The sequence below is a fragment of the Sparus aurata genome, chromosome 11 (genome assembly GCF_900880675.1).
Source record: "Sparus aurata chromosome 11, fSpaAur1.1, whole genome shotgun sequence".
NCBI classification, from domain to species: Eukaryota; Metazoa; Chordata; class Actinopteri; order Spariformes; family Sparidae; genus Sparus; species Sparus aurata.
This window is the reverse complement of record NC_044197.1, coordinates 32,971,235-32,992,616: the sequence shown is the minus strand read 5'-3', so window position 1 is coordinate 32,992,616 and position 21,382 is coordinate 32,971,235. Positions and strand designations below refer to the sequence as shown.

Sequence of the window (21,382 nt, the reverse complement as noted above, 5' to 3'; positions counted from 1 at the left end):
CAATTGGATGGGCTTATTAGAGGCTTGTGACAGCGAATGTTGCTGGATTTCTTTCTGTTGTTGATCAGAGCATCTGATTTATTGGTTGCTGTCTGGATGTTATGAGGGTTTCTACAAATATAATACCAAATGCATTGAGAATAACTTACCAAACCTAGCTTTAAGGTAAGTGGTGTAAGTAAGTATCTTTGTTTTATTAAGGTAAAAGTTTAAATTGGGCTCATAACTGGTTTGGAATTGGATGATTTTTGAGGAAAAGTGCATAGATGTATCAAATTTTCAGTTATTATCAGTCTATCCGTTTTGTATTCCTGCATTATATCAAACAAATTGTGTAACTATTTGTCAGTGATATCACTCACGCTGTCTGCCTGTCTGCCTGCCAGGTGACTCTTCTGCCCAGACAGGGTGTTCACAGAGTGAATCGGGTCATGCTGAGGGATCTACTGGTGTTAATGGAGGAGGACCACTTCTTACGCCATTCTCTCCCTCTTTACAAAGCCATGCTCTGACTACCCTCAGTGACTCACCTCACTCCCTCCCTCTGTTAATGACTGAATCGTCTAATAATGATTTTGGGGTTTGTAATCTTTTATTTGTTCACCTCTGAGATGTTTGCACTCTGTTGTAATTGTGTTCTTTAGTTTGATGTTTTGAGGAGAGTGCTGGATCAGTGATTCTAATCAGCTGGTCTCTAAAAGCACAGAGTTTTGTTTTGATTTAAAAAAAGATGTAAATAGAAGATACTTCTGTTTATTGAAAAGTGTTGAAAAAGTGCAGTAAGTGTAGGTAAATTTTTAGTTGGATGTTTTCATCATTCTGGTTGTTTAATGTTTGATCATTGAAAAAGTGGACAGTCACATCCTGATGTCTACTTTGTCTCTGGTTGGTTCTATCCACAAAGGCAGTGTGGCTTTGTGGATGGTAATGTGGTTCTGTTTGCCTACAACTTTTCAGAATTAAATATCTCTGCAATTATCATATGCATTGTTGTCAAATGTTGTACACACAGTCACAGTTACCCCACCACAGGATGAATTATTTGAACTTCTATGGTGTCATTATTTTTAATGTAACACCATCACCAGGTTAAAAGTGGGCTTACAAAATGCATATCTACCCTACAGATGATTAATTTGTGATAAATTTATTGGATGATAAATAAATATCACCCAAGGATTCTGTTCATCTCCCAATATGGCGATGAGAACCCTACTGGACACTCAAAGGACGTTCAAACAGACTAGAGTTTAGATTCCCCGACCCCAAATAATGACTGTACTTGCAGCTAGAAAACACACATCTGCATGAGTTTTCCTCATGCTGAAAATGTGACTTGTCGCACACGTGACATTACTCCCCGAGACGCAAGAAGAAAACAAAAATATATATTCTTACTAAGGAAAATGACAAAAATAATAGTAACGTGCAGTGACTTGAATAGGTAACTTTAATCTGATTACTGGTTTGGAAATATTAATGCGTTAGATTACTCTTTACTGAAAAAAGTGGTATGTAATGGCATCACTGATTGTGTAGCTTAAGTGCAACATGAAGCTTGAAGATGTAAAGAAACAAATAAAAACAGGAGAATTAACTTTAAGCAAATTTGCTGTGTCAGCTTTGTCGAGTGAATTAAGAGCGGCAATTGTTGCATTATTCATTAAGATAATTCTTAACCAAAATCTGTAGTTCAAACAACTTGGAATTGTAGTTGAGAACATCAGTTATAACAGCCCACGTATTTAAAAAGTGTTGGGTTTAAATCGGCTTGGGCTCATGTGTCAGCTGGCCAGGCTCGGTCACAATGTGCACGGGCGAGGGTCAGGTCGGGCTTGATTTTTTGGGCCCGATCTAAGCTCTCAAACAGAGTGATAGAGAGATGAGCAGGCCGGTAAAAATGGAAACCTTATCATCACATAGTTTCCGTGTAATGCAATGTTTTAGGCCATTGTTAATGTCCCAGAATTATTAGCACGTCTACATTGCATACCAGGTCAATGATTAGACGCAAATTCGCAAGAGGACTTTTCTTGTCAACCTCTCGCTGCTACCAGATTTCAATCTACCAAAAAAGTTAGGCTTCTGGTAGGCTTGGTCACACTGCCTTTCTGTGGCTGGATTCCTTTTTCTGAATAAGCCTGCCAGTGAAAGAGCCCAAACTCTACCAGGTTTAACCGTGAGAGGGCGGCTGGAGACGAAGAAATGGTGCAGCCGGAAACGGGAAGGAAAGACTTGCAACTAGATTTGCTCAGGACATTGTTAGGAAAACAACAACTTTTCTTTGCTGTGGTTTGTTGGGGAAGCAGCATCGGAGCGACATCAACAGACTCAACAAACTTATCAGGAAGGCTGGCTCTGTGATTGGCTGCAAACAGGACACTCTGGAGGCTGTGGTGGAGAGGAGGACACTGAAAAAACTGTTATCCATCATGGATAATCCTCTCCACCATCTCCACCTCACACTGGTCAGACAGCGGAGCACCTTCTCCGGAAGGCTGCTTCAGCTTCACTGTCGTAGCAATAGATACAGGAAATCTTTCCTGCCACAATCCATCACTTTATACAACAACTCTCTCACCTCTGCCTGACAGAGAACTCTGGTCTCTCTACTGTTTGTATATATTATTATTGTTTACAATATATTTTGCATATTTTGTTTTGTTGTATATATTGTTATTGTTTATAGCACACTGTGCATTGTGTATATATACACTATGTATATATACACTATGTATATATTGCCTTCTATTTATGTTATGTACAGTGTTTTATTTGCGGACACACTACTGCTGTAACAAAATAATTTCCCTGTCTGGGATCATTAAAGTAATTCTATCTATCCATCTACCTTCAACTGGAGCTCTCTGCAAAAGTGAGACAAACAGGACGCGACTTCAATATCTGCAAGTGTCTCATTGAGTAGGACATACGCTTCCAGATGTGCTTCCCAGCCACAGTGCTTCACACACAACAATGAAAACTTCACCTTCAAGTGTCCACATAAGTTCAAAGAATTCTTGAAAGTTTGGGATTGCAAGGTTGACAGCTGCTGTCTCGCCTTTCTTTATGTAATGAAAAATGTATACTAAGCTTATTCATTCTTAATCCTTGCATACACATAGCAATAGCCATTACTCATCCTTATGGCTCACATTTTTATGATATCAATGTATGCATGTATGTAAAATACGTTTTTTTCATCATTACCATCAGTATGATGTTTATTCTTATATATTTATTCATCCTTTTCTAATGGAATGTCCAGCCTCCAGTTTAATTTGACCAGTTATGCTTTACATTATCTTGTTTGAATGGACTTGCATTTATACAGCGCTTTTCCAGTCTAATGACCACTCAAAGCGCTTTACAATACTTGCCACATTCACACACACATACATTCATACACTGATGGCAGAGGCTGCCATGCAAGGTGCCAACTCTGGAGCAATTTGGGGTTCAGTATCTTGCTCAAGGACACTTGGACATGCAGCTTTGCTCAGCCCAGGGGAGTTGGTATTTGAACCAGCAACCTTCCAATCACTAGGCGACCCGCTCTAGCCCCTGAACTACAGCCACCCTAACAGTTTAGCAGTTTATGAGGACCCTCGTGTTTTCTCCTTTACTAGAAGTCAAAGGTATGTACAGAGTAGGTATATGTTTACACTTTGTACATCTTTATTCTAATGTCCTTCCTGGTTGACTCTCTGAATTGGAAAGCTAACTAATTTTGAGTTCCCTGTTATGTTGCTTGGTTGCAGGAAAAAAAGGTGATATTTATCTAGTTCTCCTTGGGTTCTGGTATGGAATCTGGATTTGGTGGTTTCTCTTCAATTCACTTACCTCAACATGTCGACAAACCACAACCCCCCCTCATGTTCATTTTGACATTCATAAAGAGAGACTTTACATTTTTAATTTAGAACTGAAAAAGTCAAAGCAGTCCTTCTTCTCAGACATTATCACCAAGTACAGAAATAATGCTCATGCCCAGTTTGCTGCTGCCGGCAGGCTAACAAACCCTCCTGTGACAGTAGCCTCTGAACATCTGTCTACCAGGGCCTGTAATGAATGTGCATGTAGGATAGTATGTGGGCCTGACATGGGCAGCACCAAAAATATATAATGTAGGAGACACTGCTCACACACTACTTTGATATATATATATATATGATTATTAATCACTGGCAATTAATATTACACTCGTTAAAGGGGCACCACCTCCGTGTTTAGTTATTGGAATAATCCCGGGAATTATTCCAAACACCTTACTGTAACAGTTAGCTTGGACAGTTAGAGTCGATTCAAAATCAATTTATTCAGTCTCAATATTCTGAAGTAGTGAATTCTTTGCACGTATCCATCGGTTCTCCACATTAAAATTAAGTTCCAGACAAAGACAAACGATTATATGTTTATTGACTAAATAATTTGGGTAAAATAAAAGACATGACAATTTTAGACAAACAACAGATAACAGAAAATGTAAAGACTGTAATTAGGAAAGTAATAAAGTCGTGTGACCGTCAGTAGATGGTAAAGTTAAAGGGTCGGGTTATATATATTAAATATTACGGGAGTACATTTTTAATACTACGAGACCCTAATCTTAATTCTCTTAAGTTCATAAGATAGAAGTTAGAACTTAGACAGAAGTCAGAACTTTGACAGAAGTCAGAACTTTAGACACCACTCATTCTCACGTGTGTGGATCCAGCTGCATGAAGACGTTCAGCCGGTTTTGTCTGGGAGTCAGGAGGCACTGAAGTTTGGTGTTCCTGAGAGTTCTGGGTTGGATTACGGCACGGTAGTCGGTCCAGTAGCCAGAGGGAAGGCCGGTACTCTGTTGAGGAACTCTTGGTCCGAAGGCCCAGCGGGGTTTCCGCCTTGGGAGCACTGGCGGCAGAGTCGGTCTCGGCTGAGAGCACACAAAGTCTTTCGTTGGAGACTCCTTGCAAGGCTTCTGAAGCAGACAATGACTGCAACGTTCTTCATCAGATGATCACTGTCTTGAAAAAAGACTTTTCTTGATGGTTTCAAATAGTGGTACTCAAGTTCTGATTCTGAAATTAATTCAACTTCTTCTGAATCAGGCGGTGATACTTTAACAGGCTCCCAAAAAGTTAATCTAACTATACTATTTGTATTTAACATTTCGAAATCGTGTTTTAACCTTACCAGAACTTCACCATCTTAAAAGTCGAATTTTTGCCTTCGTGAAAAGATGCAACATGATAATGATCATTTGTCATTCAAAAGAATTATAACCTGATTAAGACATGAAGCACCAAGGTATACAACATATAACAATAAGGTATACAATACACAGTAGAACCAAGGACTTATACATATTCCTTGTAGTTCTATCTTTAACAAAACATATCAGACATTTAACTGGTAAATAATACAAGTATTACACAAGGAATGATGATCTTCAAATCTCTCCTCCATCGACAAAGGGGAGGGGTTTTCTGGTGACCTCAAACTTATTGAGTAATAAACTTCATCTGGGCTTCACAATAACATAAGAAAGATCTGTTGAATGACCTTCTTACGCTATTATTGAATCTGCTAAAATTAAGAAGTTCGAATTGTAGTTTATCAGTTATTTAGGACGTATTTGAATTTGGTGAGAACAGAAGACTGCAATTGGAATGTGAGACCCAGGAACAACAATGGTCGTAAATAACAGTTGGACATGTGTGGAGAGGAACACACAGATTAGGTTTCTCATTAAGCCTTCCCCCACTGGAGAATGTTCCAGAGGAAGAGACATGTAGATTAGGTAAACATCTTAAATCACCACATCTATGTTAGAAACCAGTCCTTCTTCTTTTTGGTGTGACCAAAGAAAACTCTATCGGGCTTGACCTTGTTTGACCTGAGGAACAGGGGTTCATCTTCTTTGGAGGAAGAGGAACAGACCAGATGTGCTTAGTCGTTGTAAATTAAAAAGAAGATCTCTGGTGATCTGTTTATAGCAAGATAAACAACATTCTCTCACTTTGTGGAGAGGAGAGGAATTTGCCAGGCCAGGATATGGGGGCTTTCAGTCCAAATGCTGGAAAAAGGAGTTGATTTGGGTTAAAGGTAATCATGGCCGAAATGAGACCACTTTAAGATGCAGAGACAAAGGCGTGTGTTCCAACATGCATCATTCTTCACTGCCAAAATTCAGAAAATTTACACTGTACCAGGTACAGGAGGTGTGTTGTTGCTTTGTCCATCTGAAACCAACTTTATTACCATGACACAAAAACCTGCAAGACATTATACAGCATTTGAAATCTTCCTCCTGCTTCCTGGATATTTTACCAGCAGGGTGCTTCAAAAAAGTTTCAGACTGCATGATTTCAGATCTGCTGCAGATTGTCAACACATCTCTTCTCTCAGCTGTCCTCCCCTAAGCCATGAAAACAGCAATCATTAAACCACTCCTGAAGAAGAGAAATCTAGACACATCAGTGATGAATAATTATTGGCCATATCAAACCTCCTAATGTTGATTAAAATCGAAGAAAAAGCTGTTTTTTAACAGCTGAACAATTGCTAGATAATAAATGGCTGTTTTGATGTTTTCCAACCAGGATTTTGACCACATCACAGCACTGAGACCGCTCTTGTCTCCTCAATGACATTCATTTAAACACAGTGGAAAAATGTCAGTCTTTTTTTGTATTTTTTTATTTTAGTTAGTATTACAGGATCTCAGTTCTGAGTTTGACACAGTCAACCACAATATAACACTAGATCGACTGGCAAACGGGGTGGGACTAAACTGGTTTAAATCCTAAATGATAGAGACTACTTTGGTAATTACACATCTGAGCAGATGAAACTGACAAGCAGAGTACCCCAGGGCTCCATTCTGGGGTGCCTTCTATTCAACATTTACATGCCTCCTCTAGCTCAGATAATGAAAAACAACAAAATCTGTTACCATAGTTATGCAGATGACACACAAATGTATATAATATATGACCAGGGGACTATAATCCAATACAAAGGCTGAGTAGATTCACTGAACAAATAAGTGTATGTGTCAGTTGTTTTTCTTCAGTTAAACAAAGATAAGTTGAAATAATTGTTTTTAGATCCGAGGAACAGGCTAAAGGTCTCTGCTCAGCTTCAGTCTGTAATGTTGAAAACTACAGACCAAGCCAGAAACCTGCTTGGAATCATGGACTCAGACCTGAATTTCAGCAGCCACGCTAAGACAGTTGGTTCGAATCCTGGCTCCCCTTGGGCAGAACTGAGCTACATGTTGAAGTATCCTTGAGCAAGATACTGAACCCCAAAATTGCTCCTGATGTGCAGTTGGCATCTTGTGTGGCAGCCTCTGCCATCAGTAAGGGTCCTGCGATGAGCTGGCGACTCCTCCAGGGTGTACCCTGGCCTTTGCCCATGGAGTTAACTGGAATTGGCCTCAGTAACCCCCGCGACCCCTTGAAAAAAAAGGGGATAAAAGCGGTAACATCCCTGCGACCCTAACGGAAAAAGGGGAAGAAAACAAAACTAAGAACTTGTGTCTTGGCACACATTTATCTTCAGCAGACTCGAGTACTGTAACTGTGTTTTAAAGGACTCTCTAAAAACTCCATCAGACAGCTGCATCTGACTCAGAACTCTGCTGCTTGAGTCCTACCAAGAACCAAAAAAGTAGATCACATCACTCCAGTTCTTAGAACTTTACACTGGCTTCCTGTCTGTCAAAAAATAAAGTTAAAAATCCTGCTGTTGGTTTATAAAGCACTAAATGGTTTTGGGCCAAAATGCATTTGTGGTCTGCTGCCACGTTATGAATCATCCAGACCTCTGAGATCTTCAGGTTCAGGTCTGCTTTTAGCCCCTAGAGAACTAAATATAGAGTTTGCAGTTCACTGTGACTTTTATTCTTTAGTCTTGTCTCTTTTAAACCCTGTATTTTGGCCTACTTGTTTTAATGTTTGATTCTTAATATGTTCTTACTTGTTTTTAATGTCTTTTAATGTAATTTGTGTGCTCCTATAAAGCACTTTGAGTTGCCTTGTGTCTGAATTGTGCTATATGAATAAACTTGCCTTGCCTTTAATGACTGGCAACATTAAATTGCACACAGCATAACATAGCACGGCCAAGCACAGGACTTTTAATTCTGGTTGATGTAATGCACATGTGTTCAATATAGGTGTTTGTTCACTGTTTGGGTGATATAATCGCTCTGTGTAGTCAGGTTATTGGTAGTTTGTTTGCTGCACGGCTAATTTGAGGTTAGTAGAATTAGGCTTCACACAGATTCATGGTTTTTGCATGCAGCTAACCATCTTCTAATGTGGCATCACAACACACACGTATGCATGCACGCACGCACACACACACAGACACAAACACCCACCCATCTAGCACCTTTTTATGAGCCTCAATTATTGAATTGTCTAAGTTTTCCCTTCTTCAAGGTTGGTGCCCTGAGGTGATCTAATGTAAATTGGATAATAATTATTTCTGATAATCATTAATTATTATTGATGGCCAAATGTTACCCTAAACTCCCTATTAATGTTGCATGAGCACTACAGCTTGTGAGTCACATTTTTTACCCAGACTTCTTGTGGGCATTTATTTATTTTCTTCTCTCATTGCACCTGGTGGTGGCTTCAACTGAACCCCTGATCCTCTGATTTGATCAGTCTACGCTTAGGGCCAACCCACCTCATAAAAGCCACAAACTAACAGAATGTACCCATTTACATCTGCATGATGTATGGACAGTACATAACCGAACTAACTGGGAGTACAGCTTCTTCTCTAAACCTTTATCAATTAGGGATTTTCTTTCCATTTCATCCAGAATACTCTTAGATAGAATTAAAGATTGTCCAATAGGAAGCAAGGTCATATGTGAGCACCCACCTGTCACTGTCAACATCAAACCTCATATGATGCGCTGATCAGCTCCATGCCACGCCACACTGATGCAGTAATTTGTGCAAAACGAACCCTGACCAAATTTTGAGTACATAAATGAACATACTTTTCAGAGGGTCAACATTCCTGTATTATAATATTTCAATATTTTGAAATGCCAGATTTTTGATTTTCATGAGCTGCCATGATCATCAATTAAAAAAAGAAAATGGCTTGAAGTATTTCAATTAATGTGTAATTAATCCAGAATATATGAAAGTGTCACTAACTTTTCCATGAGATAATTTTTGTTTTATTTTCATCTGTATATGTTCTTGTGTATGTCAATTTTTGATCACAACTGTATTCATTCGATTGCAGATGATGCCCTTCGAAATCAATAACTGCTCAAATGTGTCGCCAAATATACTGTAACAGACTGGGTGGTTATGTTCTGTGTAGGTCACTTTGTGATTCTGTGGGTAACCAAAGGTAAAATGTTAATGTTAAGGCAGTTTTCCTTAATGTCAATGAACCATATTTCCTTCAGAAACTGTGAAGCCTGTCAGTCAATTTCAGCTACCTATGACAGGGAGTGTGTGAGCAAACTTGTCTGTGATTGGCTGAGAGTGGGAGAGAGGTCAGGGTTGTTTGAGAGGTCTGGGGATGAATGCATAAAAGAGATGCTCGTCGTTTGTGTGCATTTTTTTGAGGCAACCGTTTTTATTATTCTGGCATTGGCTAAGGCCCACAGGAGCATGTGTTCAAATGATAAATACAGGAAGAGAAAACCCAGCTGAACTCCTCATAGCTCCTCATTTAGAGAAGCTACAATACTAAAAGCCGTTACTATACCTGGGCGCCCTGCCCAAGTAGTCCATTTGTGGGAAACACTGGCCTATGTGCAACCATGAATCAGTCTTTAGACCACCCTACTTAACACCAAACATAGTTTACAACTTAGAGGTGACAAACACATTACAATTCAGGTTATATTCAATGTCTGATAAAGGTAAAAAGGTAACGGGTTTTATGAACTGACAAAACTGAGATGCTTGTCATTGGCCCCGTTCAACACAGACACCATTTTGATCTGGTAAAGATTTATTTTGAGAACTGAGTTTGTAACAATCTCCCTCAATTATTAACTCAGAGGAAAAGTACAAATGTAAATTTAAAGGAAAAGGACTTCTGGGTGTCTTGATGGAGTAGACAGACGGGTAGACTCGCAGCTCCACTAGACCATTAATAATTAGCCGATAAATGAGTACCAGACTGCAGGAAAAGGCCTCTAAAGGAATGAGATAAAGTAAGAAAACAGGCAAGAAAGACATGAAAGTCAGTAAAAATGATGATGTTGTAACAGGCTCCTAGCAGCTAACGTTAGCCGAAGCTACATTGTTGAAATCCGTTGGCAGGGAATCAGCGATGCTAGTGGAGCTGAGGAAACTTCGACAGGAGAACAATGACTCTTTTGGGGATTTGAAAACCTCATCCATGGAGGAACTAAAACGACGAACTGAGAGGCTAGACAGAAGACTGAACGACGCAGAGAACAGAGTGCAACGGAAGACAGAGGCGTACGGCAGGAGAGGGCGCTGGGCTACCTGTTGCAGAGAGAGGCTTATCTTACTGCCAAATGCGATGACACAGAAAACAGATTCCGCCGCAACAACATTAGGCTGTAGGACAGGGACGTGCACATGATTATAGAGGGGCAGGGGCTCAAAGTCAGAAAAGGGCATTATGTGCGTTTTTTTTATATAAATATATATATATATATATATATATATATATATATATATATATATATATATATATATATATATATATATATTTATATATTATATATACACATACATAACCAAGCACTACTTATGTAGACCTGTCATTCTAGGAGTCCTGTGTCCTTTCGGCTCTGAACAAGCTTTACCAATCCATGATAACTTGTCTGAAATGTTTGCCGATGTTATGTCCCAATGGTAAGTAAGTAATCAGATGAATACTTCCTCTACAAAAAGTCACACTTGACACGGGTCTTGATCCCCGGTCGTCTACATGCAACACAGCAGCAGTTCCACTGCTCTATTCCCTCAGCCTACATGTTTTGAATAGAACATCAGGGCTCAGTCACAAAACCCAGTACAGCTAAGACTCTTCCTGGATGGTGGCATAAAACTGTTCCCCTCACTTTTGGAGGCACACTCAACATTGAAAGAACTTGGCATTGATACAGTAATGGAGGACCGAGAAATATTGGAAAAGGAGTTAACACGAGAGGAGTGGACAGTACAACAGGACAAGATGTATCATAGTGGGAGGGGATTTTAACCCTTATGTTGTGTTCCGGTCAAATCTGTCCAATTTAAAAGTTTTATCTCTGAAAAATGTATTTAATTTGATCAGACTGACCAAAAGAGTCCATGACTTTGTCCACAAAGAGGATTTCAACACACAAAATAAATAGTATTTATTTGCATACAATTTTGTGTATTTTGTTCAACTTTTGTACACTCTTGGTGTTCCCGGTCAAAAATGACCAGTCATTAGAAATGAATGGGGGAGACTACAATTAGTGTAAAAAACTGAACTCAGGTACATCCTCATTTGTCATATGGACACACACACACACATGCGCACACAAACACACACACACACACCTTGGTTCTCAGGCAACCACCACGGGAACCTTAGCCCTTTCTCCCGTGGGAACAACACCTGTTCTCAGAAAGTTGTTGGAACATTGTTTCAATAACATTGAACTTTTCTCGCAGCTTTGGTGGCCTATATAAATGCTTTTTTGAGGCCTTGCTCACAGTTCATTGTGTGGCAGCACCATGGCACGTCGATATACCATAAGTGAGGCTATTGATTACATATGTGATCACCACACTGGTGAGGAGGAGAGAGGCCAGGAAACTGACAGTGAGGATGGATTAGAGGAGGAAGTGTCAGAAGATGAAGACGACACAGAATATAAGACCAAGAATTAACTGATGGGGAGAAATCCAGTGATGAAGAGGATGGCCATGCTGAGGCTGCTGTCACATTCAGGTCAAAGAATGGGAACTTATCCTGGTCTTCATCCCCACCTGAGACCCACCTAACCCTTTGACCGGGAACACGACTAGTGTTACTTTATGTGACTGTATAAAAAAATTAAATGGTTTCAAAACAAATGTCCTCGGTAACTTTGACCCTATGTAGTCTGTGATAAACAATATACTATGTTTCATCTGATTATTTTCTATAGTCAAAATAATCCAGAAATGATGCTTTTTAGAACTCGAATTCAAGATGTATACGCTCAGATCAGTGAAGTATACAGGCCATAAATAACAAATAGAAGTTCAAAACTTGTAATGTTCACAAGAACTGAAGTTGATAAAAAGATCTAACACAAGTAGTGATAATAAATGTATTATACAGTTTTTATGATGAGTTTAAATGGACCGGTCATTTTTGACCGGGAACACAAAATTGTTTAACATGAAACGAACACAACATGAGGGTTAATTGTGTGCTGAACCAAAAATTAGATAAACATCCATTTGAACAGGGACCTAAACTACAGAAATGTAGTGTTGTGCAATATGATTGAGGAAAGGGGCTGGTAGATATATGGCATCAAAAACACCCCAAAGAGTGTGATTACACTTTTTTTTCAAAGGTCCACAAAGGTCCTTTTTTTTGTGTTAAAAAGAGATGCCTATAAAGTTATAGACTGCTACATTGAACCCATAACAATATCAGACCATGGTCCAGTGGCTCCACTAAATCAAAAACAACCTAAACAGTGGAGAATGAATGTTTCGCTTCTGAATCACCCAGAGATAGTTCAAATTATAAAAAAAGATTGGAACGAATATATGGAACATAATGATAATGGGGAAGTTTCAGTATCGATCTTATGGGAAGCAGGAAAAGTTGTGCTGAGGGGGAAGGTAATTGCTCTGTCATCCAAAATTAAGAAAGATTGTGATAAAAAAACAAGGAGAATTAAAAAAAAACACAGGAGTTAAAAATGGAGCATAAAAAGACAAATAATGAGAATATTTTTAAAATATCTTACCCATCATAGACAAACATTAAATGATTTATTGACACATAAGGCTGAGGGTGCATTATGTTTTACCAACCAAAAATATTGTGAATCAGTAAATAGGGCCAGCAGGCTACTGTGCAAGGCACAAGCAGATCGCACGGTGGCAAAGATAGTGAATCCTGTCACAGAAAAAACACTGACCCACCCTAAAGACATAGCAGAAGCTTTTTCTGTTTACTATGAGACACTTTATGACTCAGAGGAGACAGACAACAAAACAGAGAGGATTAATATCATATTAGGAAAAATTAAGTTACCCAAATTAACTGAAAATGATTCCAAAGCAATGAGGGATCCAATCACAAAAAGGAAATTAAGGAAACAATTAAGCGCCGGGAGTAGATGGATACCCAGGCGAATTTTATAAGTATTTTCAAAAAGACAGAAACGGCCCTGAAACCACTGGAAATAAACAGCAAATCTCCCCTATGACAATCTTGGAATAAATTATATAGAAATGAAAACACACAGATGGTTAGGTTTATCACTAACATACAACAAATTCAATTAGGTCTGAACCGAACGCACACACCAGACGGCAAACATTTGGCCAACAAATTCCACAATAACCTAAAAATTCCCAGAATTCAAACATTCCCAACGTAAAGTGTCCGAGAAAGAATTAGTCTTGAAAGAAAAGTATCAAAATGAAACTACCTTAGACAGGTGGAAACGTAGCGAGCCGCTGTATGTCTTAACTAAAAAAGAAGCTAACCCATGGCAAAGCTCACCCAGCCCGTTTGGCAACCTGATCGCAGGTAAGCAGTAATCCAGTGTCTTTTAACCTTTTTTTGGTACCCGTTGGGTTCCTTTTGTGGAGATCACCGAACAAATCCTGCCAGTTTCCACCTGCTAAGCGCATTCTCTCTCTCGCAACCTTTCCCTCTCCCACATTTATCACATATTGTTACAAATAATGCAAGTAAAAAAAATAATAATAATGGTCCATATTACACACCCATGTGCTTATCATAGGTTCCTGATAAAATTGAACCCTTTCTGCAAGGTCGGATTATCCATAGACTGGATTGGGCAAGTGCCCAGGGGCACCAACCATTGACAGCCAGTGGGGGGGGGGGGGCACTTCATGATACAAGCTTTAAAAATTTTTTTTACGTAAATGTTTATATTATTCACTGGAAATTGTTGAAAAACCATACATTACTCGTTTATGAATTTCAGTTTCATAAAAATAACAATATATAATAATTCACGATTACATGGCCCCATCACCCCCCCACCCACCCAATCGGTCAGAGTTGAGTTGGTCCACAAAGCAGTGAGAACATGAGGAGGAAGAACTGCGGTCACTAGCAGCAGGTGCAGTGCTGACGAAGCCGAAGCTAACTGTGGAGACGGTACGGCTAGCAGGGGAGATGCTGCAGCCCTTAGTGCTACTGTACTGTTACCGCACACGGGCTTGTGACATTTCAAATGTCCAGCGTTTTGTTCCGTTTGCAGTTCTTTCGGACAGGCACTGCCTCCGTGTCAGTGTCTGCTGCTGCTGCGGTGGTTGCTTCCGCTGCTGTGCACCTTGTGCTGACTGTCACAGCCCCTTTCCCCTCCATGTATTCTGCCCTCAGCTCCTCTGACAGTTGCTGCAGGACTTTCCTCCAGGCTCTCCTGCTGCTGGTGCTCCTTGAATAAGATATGGGCATTGATCCCAGCCAGGTCGAGGATGTTATAGAAGACCGCCACTGGCCATCTTCCGTACAGCCTCTAACAGAGTACGTCCTCGCCATCTGGTCCGGGACGTCCACACCATGCTTGGTGTTGTTGTAGTACATCACAGACTCTGGTTTTGCCTTCGCCCCACTAAAGGTGCCGACACCTGTGTGCAGGTGCTCGGGATGCAGACATTCTTCCTTGGCTTTCCTTAGTACACAGTCAGAGCCGCATCACCACACTTGAGTATTGAACAGCTCGCCTTGCTGTTTCACAGAGGGGTTTTTGTTTGCCCATGGTGCCAACCAGGCTATATAATACAACTATATAATAATTCACTTACAAGTAAATTCACAAAGAAGCACAGCTGGAGACCACTAACAAAGGCAGAGAAGAAAGACAATGAAAATAACAAACCCTGCGAAATGATGTGCGGTCAATATGACCGCTTATGGACGCCCAGGGGCACCTAATGGGGTTAATACGGGCCTGCTTTATGGCACTTACAATTATGGCAGGAAAACTAAAAAAGTAAGAAACTTGTTAACCACCACAATTACCATATATTAAGGTAGACTTGGGCGACCCTTACAAGTTCTTAAAGTTCAACTGTCAAGAATCTTGGTGTTACATTTGATTCTACCCTCTCTCTCAATCAACACATTAAAAAAATTACCAAGATTGCATTTTACCAACCACGCTACATAGCTTAAACAAGGTCTTTCCTGACCATGGCTGATGCAGAAATCTCAATTCATGCTTTTATTTCATCCAGACTGCAATGCCTTATTTTCAGGTCTGCTGTGTGAGAGCATAAAATGTCTTCAGATGGTTCAGAAAGCTGCAGCTTAAGTCTTAATACATACAGGAACATTTGATTATATTCCACCAATCCTAGTTCAACTTCATTGGCTCCCAATTCATCACCGTCAATCAATCAACTTTATTTATAAAGCACTTTTCATACATGAGTATGTAGCACAAAGTGCTTTACACAGGAAACATAAAACAATAATAAAGAAAGCCCCTCCCTCCCGCCCTCCGTACTATATACATGCACACATACGTACACACACATACACACACACACACACACTCTTACTAGAGGAAATAAGGAGACATGGCAAGGCACTGAGGATTGAGGAAACGCCACCTTTGGGGCCGTCCACACTGGGAGGAGTCACAGGCTGTGCCACGGGGGGCACCAGTGCCCGGGCCCCCCGACCCTGACAGACAACGACTGGCTGGGCCAAAGGGACCCAGGGACAGCACCCCCAGCAGCATCCCAGACACAGCTCCCAGTGTGGAGGACCCCCCTGAGGAAACTCTGGAGTTAACCCTTAAAAACTAAAAACATAAGATAGGATAAAAACCCTGACAAAAGATAATTAAATGAAGTGAACAGTTAAAAGGATAAAATGCATAAGATAATAATAAATAAAATAAAATAGTATCGAAGATAAATAATAATAAAAAAAATAATAATAATAATTATTTAAGATGAAAATAGTTTAAAAACAAAAAAACAAAAAAACAAACAAAAACAAGATAGGAACAACAACATAAAATATGATAGAACCACATAAGAATGGAATAAGAATTTAAAATATTAGTTAAAAGCCTGATTAAAAAGGTGTGTCTTTAACCTTCCCTTAAAAATATCAACAGTCTCTGCAGACCTGAGGTTCTCCGGCAGGCTGTTCCACAAGCGGGGGCCATAGTGGCTAAATGCCGCCTCACTGTGGGTTTTAGTTCTTGGTTTTGGTAGGGATAAAAGGCCAGAGCCGGAGGACCTCAGGGTCCGCGAGGGTTGATATGGTAAAAGCAGGTCAGATAAGTAGGAGGGCGCAAGGCCGTTAAGACATTTAAAAACCAGTAAAAGAACCTTAAAATCGATCCTGAAGCGCACGGGGAGCCAATGCAGTGACTCTAAAACTGGTGTAATGTGCTCCCGCCCTCTGGTCCTCGTCAGCACGCGTGCGGCTGAGTTTTGTAAAAATTGGAGATTTAGAGTACTCTTTTTGGGAAGACCAGAGAGCAGGGCATTACAATAATCTATTTTTGTCATATTTCTGATATCTGGAATTAGGGATGCACAAAAAATCGTTAAAGAATCGCGATCTCGATTCACACATACACGTGATCTCATTTCTACACACGGCGATTCTGAAGCATTTTATATCTCGAGCTGAATCATAAACAAATGCTCCTAGTTTGCCTCCCGGATTTTTTGAAGCGCCCCCAAACGCAGCACTGCCGCTGCCTCCTCCCTCAACCTGTGGTAAAGCGTCTTTACAACACGTGATTCAGTGAAGGAAGCCCGCCTGCAGTTGAGTGTTTGGAAGGAGTGGGTGAGAAGCCTTTTTTAGACGGGGCAGCAAGCCGCCAATCTGCCCGTCCTTTGGGCGGCTCGGTCCGCGGTTTTAGATAGAGGGCGGCAAATTGGGGGTCTGTTTTGGTCCGCCGATTTGCCGCCTCGGAGGGTACACTTATTTCCGCCTCGCCTGCCAGATGAGCAACTGGACAGCCGCTGAGGTCCTGGAGATGCTAGCGTCTCCTGGATCTCTAGCTGTATAGTTGTGTTAGCTTGTTGTTGTAGCAACAAGCTAGGAACGGTCGCTACTTTCAAATTAAAAGCCCCCCGCTAAGTACCCAGTTCTAAACTCCAATGGGGTGCAATGTAAAGCTCTTATTTTGAAGACAAATTCGTTGTCAGCTGTTCACTGCCCAACTTCGGGTTTCACGTCACGTCACATGTTTACGTCTACCTCAGAGGCGGCTTTTGGAAAAGGAGGAATATTATGCCTCCGTTTTAGAAAGCCGATCACAGCAGCTATCACATATCACCTAGCTTAAGATACGGCCCCAATAAACACTGCACAACATGAGGTATTAAAGGATGCCCATCTTGGAGACTAATTATTTTTTTTTTACTCTTGTAAAAATAATTTTTCATCCAATGATAGAACTTGAACAAAACAAAAAAAAAACATTGTTTTGGCAGAGGCATAGTAGTATGCCTCTGCCATACTACTATGTTTTTTGTTTTTGTTTTGTTCAAGTTCATCAGTGCAATAAACATTTTGTGAAAAAAAATCGTGCCAGAGAATCGTGATCTCAATTCTAAGCAAAAAAAATCGTGATTCACATTTTTTCCAGAATCGTGCAGCCCTATCTGGAATAAAATTCAGCTCAGAATCAAAAATCACGCCCAGATTTTTTACTGATTGTGTTGGTTTAAAATGTTGTAGTTTTGGAAAAAGTTTCTCTCTCTGGCCTTCAGGACCTATAACTAAAACCTCAGTTTTGTCCTGGTTGAGCTGTAGGAAATTCACTGCCATCCATGACTTGATGTCTACAATGCAGTTAAGAAGGGCATCAATTTGATCTGTTTCATCAGGAGACACGGCAATGTACAGTTGTGTGTCATCAGCGTAACTATGGAAGCTGATGCCGTGTCTCCTGATGACATCCCCAAGAGGAAGCATATAAAGATTAAAAAGAAGTGGACCTAAAATTGACCCTTGGGGAACCCACATCCAATTTCATGGGTTCCTGAGGAGCATGTATCCATACTTACATAAAAGCATCGTTCTGTGAGATAGGAACAAAACCAGTTGAGGACAGTACCAGAGAGGCCGACCAGATGGCTGAGTCTGTTTAATAAAATGTGATGGTCTACTGTATCAAAAGCAGCGCTTAGATCCAGTAGAACCAACACTGTGAGCTTTTTGTTATCTAAATTCCATCTGATGTCATTTAAAATCTTTAAAAGTGCTGTCTCGGTACTGTGGTTTCTCCTAAAACCAGACTGATGTTTCTCTAAGATGTTATTTCTGTTTAAAAAGTCATTAACTTGGTTAAAAACCAGTTTTTCTAAAATTTTACTTAAAAACGGTAAGTTGGATACAGGTCGGTAGTTGTCAAAAACGTTGGGGTCTAAGTTGCTCTTCTTAAGAAGGGGCTTCACCACTGCCGTTTTGAAGGCAGTGGGAAAGACACCCGTCTGAAGAGAGCAGTTCATGATGTTTAAAAACTGTTCCTCAAAGAATCCATAAAATGATTTTAAGAGTGATGTGGGAATTGGGTCTAAAGGGCAGGTTGTTGGGTTTACTTGGGAGAATACTCGACCAAGTGTCCTTGCCTCAACCAGGGCAAAACTCTCCAGTGTTTCCTCAGGCAAGGACAACAGTTCAGATGCGTTAACAGATAAAACTTGATGGGATAAGAAGCAGGATCTGATGTCCTTGATTTTGGTTCTGAAGTGGTCTGCAAAGTTCTCGCAAAGATCGTCTGTGGGTGTCTTAAAAGCTTTATCAGAGTTAGAACCCGTTAAAATATTAAAAGTGGAGAAGAGGAGTCGGGGGTTATTTTTATGGTTGGTGATGAGTTGTGAGAAATGGGAAATTCGTGCCTTTCTGACTGCATTATTGTAGCTTTTGAGTTGTTGACGTAAAATCTCGTAATGAACTGTCAGTTTATTTTTCCTCCATCTTCTCTCTGCACTCCTGCACTTTCTTTTCAGTTCATTGATTTCATTGTTTTTTCTCCACGGTTGTGTAGGTTTTCTTTTTATTGTTTTTGTTAAAAGTGGAGCTACTGAGTCCAGAGTTGACTTCAGTCTACTGTTAAAATTATCAACGATAAAATTACAAGGTGCAGGTAAAATTTCAGCAGGAGTGCTCTGTAAAATCCCCATGAAATTTGCAGCCACTTCAGAAGTTATATAGCGCCTCCTCACTGTTCTCACCGGGGCCTCCCCTTGGTTAAAACTGGTGATGTTAAAAAATACACAGTAGTGGTCAGACACAGCCAGGTCGGCAACAGAGGACACACCGATGGACAGGCCATGGGTTATGACCAGGTTCAGGGTGTGTCCTCTGTTGTGAGTCGGCTGCATGAAGTGCTGCTTAAAATCAAGACAATTCAAAAGATTTAAAAACTCTCTGGATATCGGGTCCGAGGTAACATCAATGTGTATATTAAAATCACCAGTTATTAAAATCCTGCTATAAGAGGTATGGATAATTGATAACAGGTCAGAAAATTCACTGATAAAAGTAGAGTGATGGGGTGGTCTATATACATTGATGCAGAGAATCGGAGGGCTGTTAAAAGTAAAGGCATGGTGCTCAAATGACATGTAACTGTTAAAAAACACTCCATTTGAGGTTAGGGAGTTGTGGGTAATGGATGCCGTCCCACCCCCTCGTCTACCCTCTCTAGTTGAAAATAAAACATTAAAATTTGGCGGGGAAGCCTCAGTGAGAACAGCGGGTGCGTCAGTGCCAAGCCATGTCTCAGTTAAAAGAAGACAGTCTAACTTATCATCTAATCACATCATTCATTAAAAAAGTTCTATTTAAAAGAGAGCGAACATTAAAAAGTGCCATGTTGATGGTGACAGGTGGCTTGTTGACTGGGGATTGTTCTGGGAGCGGTCTGAGGTTATTAACGTTCACAGAATGGGTGTGGCGGTGTCTGATGTGCTGATGGAGTGTAATGATTACGGGGATGGGTGAAATGTTGGTGAGACTATGAGGTCCAAGTCCGGTGTTGTGGATACGGTGGTCAGAGGTGGAACTGAATGAATAGGAGCAAGGACCTGGGGGACATCAATCAGTGTTGTGCAGAGCAGCTGGTGTGAGTTTGGGAACGTTAGCATGCTGTACGCCGCACATCATGCTCTCAGAGTTAAAAAGAAGTCAGATAGCTGCAGGCCTTATCCTATCATGCCCCTTTCCTCTGGAATGACCCCATGCTGACATTAGGTAATTCTGCTCTATTGAGGCCATTAAACACACACACACACACACACACACTGAGACCCCATTTGTGGAGTCGTCTCTTTCAAAGAGGACGTTCTTGCTTTGTTTCATGGGATCCTCTAAAATAATTGAATTGAATTCATAGAAATCTAGATTATGTTTTCTTACATGAATCAATCCTTCATATATCACATTTTGGGAAATGTGCTTATGAGCTTTCATGCAGAGACATAGATGACTGTATGGTAAAGATTGAACTACAGCCATTTAGCCTAGCATAAAGACCAGAAATAGGAGAAACAGGTATCTCTGTTTTAGATAATAAATTGATAGTAATCTACCAACCAGCTCATGCTGATTGTTAACAGAAAGCTGCATATTTGAGCTACAGATTGATGATTGGTATCAATCCTCTCATCTTCATTTTTTGGCACGATAGCAAATGTGTGTATTTTCCTGAAATGACAGGAATGGAATATAATATTCCTAATTATGTCATTATAAGTGTATAATCATGTGAAAGAATCTTGTTTTAATTTCCTTAGAATTATCTTTTATATCTACAGAGGGAGCAGGTTCACTTAGGGATAATTTATTCTCATTGCTAGATACAGTTACAGACACAGCCTGTAATCTCAGTTCATTTTTGTCGCTATTTCTGCAAGTTTTCTGAAGGTTTACTGATATAGACCGACAGAGCAGTACCTCTGGAAGTCATGGGGGGCAGTATAGCCAGATGCTCAAGTGAGACACAGCCACAGGACAGGAGGAAGAAAACGAATGGCTGAACTTTGAAGGGAGGTTGTGCAAGTTAGTGAAAAGTTTTAAACATCTGTATGATGTTACTTTAGCCAGGCACAGAGGCAAATAGTTTTTTGAGGAGATTGGATGGGATTTAAAAAAGGAAAAAGTGGAGGATAATGCAGACAATTTGTCTCTTAGCGGCAACCTCTGGTGGTTG

General features: G+C 40.3%; 1 protein-coding gene across 2 annotated transcripts in view; it reads left to right on the top strand.

Annotated features, from left to right (window-relative positions):
* LOC115591154 (transcription initiation factor TFIID subunit 4B-like) overlaps positions 1-21,382 on the top strand; it is a 75,686-nt gene that overhangs the window by 36,753 nt on the left and 17,551 nt on the right. Inside the window, exon 18 of one of the 2 annotated variants that reach the window (XM_030432886.1) lies at positions 387-981. The exons of the other annotated variant lie outside the window; for it this stretch is intronic. Coding sequence (XP_030288746.1) covers positions 387-512 — 126 coding nt within the window. The 3' untranslated portion in view covers positions 513-981. Of the gene's footprint in view, positions 1-386; positions 982-21,382 lie in introns of those variants that run through there. 2 annotated transcript variants of the gene reach the window in all.